Genomic DNA, 7,193 nt, shown 5'->3' on the forward strand with positions numbered 1-7,193 from the left:
TGCAACAGTAAAAAATTGGGTTGCTTTATTTAAACGTGGTCGTACAAGCATTGAAGATGAACCACGTAGTGGACGTCCAAAAACAGCAACAACAACAGAAATTGTAGCCAAAGTGCATGATATGGTATTAAATGATCGACGAATAAAAGTGCGTGAAATTGCTAATACCATGGGCATCCCAAATGATCAAGTCCATTTAAATTTTCATGAAGGACTACAGATGAAAAAGCTTTCTGCAAGATAAGAATGAACATTTCTCAAGCTTGTTTGGATCGTTTTAAGCGAAATAAAATGGATTTTAAGCGTCGTTTCATAATTCATAAACAATGGACTGAAGCTGGAGGAAGTGTCCCAAAGAAGGCAAAAACAATTCAATCGGCCGGTAAGGTTATGGCAACGGTTTTTTTTAGGACTTCAAAGGTATTTTATTGATTGACTGTCTGCAAAAGGGTAAAACAATAAATTCAGAGTACTATTGCAACCTTTTCGATCAATTAAATGTACAAATTCGAGAAAAACGTCCTGGCTTACAACGCAAAAAAAATAATTTTTCATCATAACAACGCACCAGCGCACAAGAGTGTTTTAACAATGGCTAAAATCAACGAATTAAAGTACGAGTTGCTTGACCACCTTATTCTCCTGATTTAGCTCACTGGGAGATTATATTGAAACATAAAAATATTTTTGAAAAACTAACTATTCTCTTTCATTGATAGGCTAAGAAGTTTCTGAACCGCCCTCGTACAAATATTAAAACAATAAACAGAAAGTTGTATCATATACAATCTTGCTTACGATCTTCAATGAGCACCGATGACTATAATCATTTATACACAAACAAAAAAGTAGAATAGTGGAAATAACACGAAACATCAGAAATACACACAAGACGAAAATAGAAACACTGAAAGAAAAAACGTTCAAACAATACGGGTTCACATTTAACGACCAATGGTTTGTAAATAAAACAGACGTGATAATCTCGACTGAATGTAAATGGATACTTTCACTTGGTAGAAAATTTGCCTTGCCTGTCATTGAAAAACATTTTTCGACATAGCAGATGTAGAGCAATGCATTCAAAACATTGACGATGAGGAATCAAAAGAAATCAGTAGGTTAAAACTCGCTAATAGAATTACTTCGTTTAAGAGAAACTTTAAAAAGACGACAAGAGATAAATTTATATTGACGATTTTTGAGAAAACTCGCATATTCTTGAGACGACATAAGGACATAATAATTATTCACGCTGATAAAGGCAATAAAACAGTGGCTATGTTGAAGAAAGAATATCAAGAAAACAATGGACAAATTATTATCAGACAAAAACACTTATAAAGTATCTAGAGTAGATCCATCATCAAAACTACAGCGGGAGAATAAAAACGAACTCTTCAAACACAACTTTATTGATCAATGGGAAAAAAGGAAATTACATTGCTCCTCAGCTGCTGCACCCAGAATATACGGATTACCCAAAATCCATAAACCAAACATGCCACTTAGACCTATCGTTTCCTCTATCAATGTTCCTTGCTACGGATTGTCAAAATATATTGGACAAATATTAAGAAAACTAGTATCCGAGAAATACAATATCAAGAATTCGTTACAACTGAAGAACAATCTACAGAACTTCATATTGGACAAGAATGAAACTTTTGTATCCTTTGACAAAAATTCCAAGATCAAAATTTTTAGAGATACTAAAGTTTTGCTTAATGGATAATAATTATTTCATTTTTGACAACAACGTTTATAAGCAAGTATTCGGCATGCCTATGGGCAATCCCCTATCACCAACAATTGCTGATATTGTACTTTACAACTTACTTGACGAAGCACTAACGGAACTAAGGGAGAAAAATATCCACATCAAATACATATCGAAATATGTAGATGACATATTAGCCATAATTAAGATGGATGAAAAAGATGAGATTCTTAAAGTATTTAATTCCTACCACACGAAAATTCAATTTACTATTGAAATGGAACATAATAAGCAAATCGCATATCTGGACACCAAACTTCACCACAGGGAAGGTGAAATCAAATTTGACTGGTTCTCTAAGGAAACATCATCTGGACGTATCATCAATTTCAATTCGACACAGCCAAGGAACCAAACAGTTAACACTGCAAAAAGCTTAATTCACTGAATACTTTCAATTAGCGATGAGGAATTTCATGAAAAAAAATCAAAATAATTACAAGAATCTTATCAACAAACTTATTCCCGAAGAAACTAATTGAAGAAGTTATAAACGAAATAAAAGGAAAAATCAAATACAGCTCAGAAGAACTGGACTTCATCAAAGACCACAATAACGTAACAGCTGAAAAAGTTTTTATAGTGTACGGTACGTACCTGGACTAACCGACAAAAAACATTTGAAGCCAATAATACAAACTAAAAACATATGTTTTGCATATAAGCCCAACTTCACACTCAGTTGCATCTTCTCGAAAGTAAAAACCCCAATTGACAAACAACAACCAAGCAATGTTGTTTACGAAATTCCATGCAGAGGCAACAATAATGAACCATGCGATCTCTTATACATAGGAACAACAAAACGAAATTTACATACAAGAATAACTGAACATCGAATGGACATAAAAAAGAAAAAGGAGAGTACAGCATTATCACAACATGTATTGCGCCATGGACAAACAGCTGATTTTGAAACTAGAGAGGGAAAATAAAGAGAGAAAGAGATTAACCTTAGAAAGTTTACGAATCCAACAAAAGATTGACAGAACAATGAATGTTAAAGAGGACACTGACAATTTAAGCGTTAGTTACAGAGTTGCAATATCTTAATTCACTGTGATACTAAATTTAAGCTGTGTTTTTTTTTTTTCATTTCTATTTTAATTTTATATTCAGATTGTCCGTTCGAAATTTATGTTTTAAAAACTGTGATGTAATATAAGTATTTAAATGTAAATTTTGAGAAAATAATTTTGTAAGTTGAAATGTTTCAATTAATTCAAATAATTTTATTATTTTTCAAATAGACGAAATCCCCTGGAAGAAGTCAACAAGTATTGACGAAACGTTGGGATAAAAATGTAAAAAGGTTTTCTTCTTTACATCAATGGATTTAGGTCAAATTAGCTAAATAAAATATAAAAGGAACAGAAAATATTGACCAAGCAAAAACTAAACAAAAAAAGTTTTTATTTCAGGGCAGTATTTTGTCAAAGCTTTCTCTAATTAGTTTTAACAAATTTTCAAAGTTTACGTACAAAATTTGGCGAAGTGATTCGCAAACAATTTGAAAATGTATTGAAGGTGAGCAGTTTCAAGTCAAGTTGAATTTATGTTGAAAATGATGTTTACCCTCAAATTTCAAAGTTGTTGCATTTGAAAAACGCTCATCCTGTGTTTATTGGGTATGGTTATATTTACACACCAAATAGGAGTTTAGACAAGGCCACGATCACATTGGTGAAGTAAAACCATATTAAAAAGACAAGAAACTTCAACGCAAGTACAACGTGAAATCGATTCTTTTTTAGGATCTCAATAATCATAATTCAGCACGCTTATATTGTTGCCACAAACCCTAGTTCAATCATTGCAATGATTAAACTTAACTCTTAGCTGGAAAGATCATCCGAGAAGTTTTAATACAAAAACAAACTTTTTATTCAGTGATAATTTGGTTCATATGATTTTGTCGAGAGTGGCTTTGACATTAGCCCGATTTCTTGTCTCTCTAATACATTCGGCATCTTCATTCGAAAGTTCATAGAATAAAGATCTACAATAAAGTAGCAACATTTCAACTTTTGTGAAAATGTCCTCATAAATTTTGGTGAAAACTACTAATTTTTCAAAAACTTCCTATCTAAAACAACTCCAATAAGGTCAACTTTAATTTTCCGTAGAATTTACTTCCATTTTTAAAATTTATTCTAAATTAGAGAAGCTACGTCATGTGCATGTTGATTGCAGCTGGAATCCCATGAAAAATTAAAATTAGACTCGATTTATCCTATATTTATGGATTTCTGTGCCGAACGCAATTTACACAATTCGGCTTTTGTTTTCAAAGGAGTGTTTTTCCCAAACAACCGCACATTAGAATTCCCAGCAAAAACAGAGCTTCCAAAAAAGGAGTTTGGATCCCCAATTTGTGATCCGCAAACTTGAAGACTAACAAAGCGCCTGGAAAGGACTGCGTTCCAGTGCTGCCGCTACTACTTCAATCGAAGTATTTTGCTTCGTTTTCACAAAATTTACCTTCTTCCAAAAATCTGCTTCACTTTTTGTTCTGCTTTAAATTTGTCCCCATATTACCTAATTGCTTTTCCTATTCCTTTAATTACGATGAACATAGTGGTTTAATCATTGAACATAAGCAAACCCTATTTTTCGTCGCTGGAATGGCAACCCTTTATTTTTGCTTTGTACAAGTGTCAATGTGATGTGCAAGACGAATCGGTAAGTAGTGCAATAATTTCCACGAAAAATATAAATATATTATTAATTATAAATTCCTTAATATCTTTAGCAAAGGAATACGCTCACCGACGCTATTATTTTGTTTTCAAAAATGTATGCTACTTCAATTTTATTCAATCTACTCCACTTTTTTCCAAAATCTACTACACTCAGTTTTTCACTAGCGGCAGCACTGGTGCGTTCCCTATGAGTTTTTTACTAATGCGTCCTAAAATTTCATAGAAAACTTACAAAAACGTTCAATTTAATATTCGAATCGGCAAATATAGATGACCAATTTGGCCAGAGCATTGTGTTTCCGATTCATAGGCGATGTTAATGACCCCAAGAACTACAGAGGAATATCATTTACAAATTGTATTACTAAAATATTTATGGGAATGGAAATCATAAATAAGAGACTGATGAATTGGATTGAGAAATATAATGTCATCAATGAATATCAAGCAGGTTTCACAATGGATAACACACACGCAGAGAAGAAACATGATTGCCACAATCATATTCGAAAAGCAAAATAATATGATAGGAGCGGAGCTATTTTTGCGACGATCATGTAACATTTTCACTTGCGACCAGCGTTGCCAGAATTGTTTCACCAAAAACCGCTAGATTTGCCCAAAAAAATAGCTAAAAAATGCTAAAAAATAGCTAGAAAAAAAGCTAAATTTTTTTGTATCAAAAGTCACATTTTTGATTGAAATTTAAAACTTAAAGGCTTTATTTCACTTACAATGCATATTATTTTCATTTTAATTCCACTTCTGTGAGACTGTAACAATATCTAAGGCATATTAGCTCTGTTTGCGTATTCGATACATTTTGATCACTATCACAAATTTTTTACTGGAAGTCTTTGGTTTTGTGGGAGCTACCTTCCCAACACCTCTATTTTATTTACTTGTTATTTTAAAATATTAAATGATCTAAGCATGCTTTGGATTTGGTAAAAAAATGATTTGTCATTTTTTTAGATACAATTTTAGTTTGGATTTGAAATTGTGAAAAATTCGAAATACATTACTTTTATTTAAATTGTAGAAAATACCTATAGTTTACATTTCCCAGTAAAAACATTTTCCTTTTCTTCATGAGCTACCAAAGTGCTTTAAAAACGTGCTAACGCCATCTTAAATTTCCAAATTCAGACTCGACTTCAAGTAGAAATTATTGTATATATACGTTTTTAAAATAAAGTGTTGAAAAACATCTTCTATTTTTGAACGCTATTTTGGTTTGTGGTTAAGATTTTTGCATCTTCTCACATTTAAAGACTATTTCATTAATTCTTCCTTCTTTCATGAAAACATACCCATTTTTAAGTTGAATCACTTAATTATAAGGACAAAACGACTTTATCGTCTTTTGGACAAGGAAAACAGTTTATATAAAAGAAATTCACAAATGCTATTATAACCAAAATTCGCGTTGTAGCAGCCCTGCTTATTATTATTATTATTTATTCTTTTTGTAACTATACATTTTATCCCTCCTAATTATATTACTTCTAAAGAATTATTTTTGTTTTGCTATACAATTATACATTAATGTACTATACCGTTTTCAAAAGTTCTTTCGTTACTTGTTTATTTGTTTTCTTGCATTTACCCACAAAAAGTCATTACATGTGAAAACCAGTTTTGAGAATATTTTGTAATAGCTATACTCATTACCTCTCACGATCTCATTATTTTCGTTAACTTGTTTTTGTTTCCTTTGTTTTGAAGTTATTTTGTTCGTTAAGTTCGTTAAGTTCTTTTATAGTATTAGTTAAAAGAGAGAGTTAGTGAGTATAGCTTTGAGTAATGTTGTCTATAAATACAAAGCACAGTCAAATATCGGATTCATTCTTTCTTCTACCTTGGAGAGGACAGGTAACAAAAGGCGCTTGTTGGTCATTGCCGACGGTGTCAGTTGTTTTCTGTGTGGTGGGGCACAGTCATTGACTTACAAGTTAATGGTGTTTTCGCTGTTGCTTGTTTGTGGCTGTGCTGTACCTAATCACTTTTACTTTTATTCTTTTTTATGTATACTTAAAACTACAATCAATAAATCTAACAATATTTTTATATGGAAATATCATCGTTTCATTACTTTGGATCGGAATTTTCCCTATAAAATTGGCGCCCATCTTTGTGGCTCGAATCTACTAGAAGCCGAAAATTATTGGATTTATGAACGCTGAAATATCAACACCTAGAAGAAGCCCAAGATTTAACAACAAAATGCCCGAACTAAATGCTGAACAATTTAAAGAGCTGTTGCTGGAGGTAAAGAAATCTGGCAATGAAAAATCTGGATCTATGGCCAATTGCACTGCAAGGTATGGTGGTGAAAAGGATTCAGCGACGGTGGAGGAGTTCATTGCGGCAATTACAACATTTAAAGCTGTGGAGAAAATAAGTGACAAAGATGTTATTGTTGGTATGCCTATGTTATTGCGTGGCGAGGCTTCGGAGTGGTGGACGGGAGTGAAAGGTGAAGTTGCTACTTTTGAGTATTTGGTAAAGAAAATACGTGAAGCTTTTTGTCCCCGTAAGCCTGCCTGGCGTATTTATACGGAGATTTTTGAAAGTAGGCAACAGAAGGATGAACCAACAGATTCCTTCATAAGAAGAAAACGTGCCTTATTTTCGAAGCTTGAAAAACCACCATCTGAAAGTGACCAAATCGACATTATTTTTGGTTTTCTTCATATGCAAATTCGAGA

General features: G+C 32.5%; 1 protein-coding gene across 1 annotated transcript; it reads left to right on the plus strand.

The window, feature by feature from the left end:
• The first annotated feature begins 1,309 nt into the window (after positions 1–1,309).
• On the plus strand, positions 1,310–2,715 carry LOC142224885 (uncharacterized). Its single transcript, XM_075294662.1, has 4 exons — positions 1,310–1,669; positions 1,770–2,138; positions 2,252–2,369; positions 2,480–2,715. Exons 1-4 carry the CDS (start codon positions 1,310–1,312, stop codon positions 2,713–2,715), a joined length of 1,083 nt encoding a protein of 360 aa, XP_075150777.1.
• Positions 2,716–7,193: the final 4,478 nt, after the last annotated feature.

Source organism: Haematobia irritans, chromosome 2, assembly GCF_050003625.1.
Source record: "Haematobia irritans isolate KBUSLIRL chromosome 2, ASM5000362v1, whole genome shotgun sequence".
Lineage (NCBI taxonomy): Eukaryota > Metazoa > Arthropoda > Insecta > Diptera > Muscidae > Haematobia > Haematobia irritans.

Coding starts and splice junctions, on each gene's coding strand:
- LOC142224885 (XM_075294662.1), top strand. CDS start 1,310: ATGGACAAATTATTATCAGACAAAAACACTTATAAAGTATCTAGAGTA. Junction 1,670..1,769: donor TGGACAAGAATGAAACTTTT/GTATCCTTTGAC, acceptor AACGTTTATAAG/CAAGTATTCGGCATGCCTAT. Junction 2,370..2,479: donor AAAAGTTTTTATAGTGTACG/GTACGTACCTGG, acceptor TCTTCTCGAAAG/TAAAAACCCCAATTGACAAA.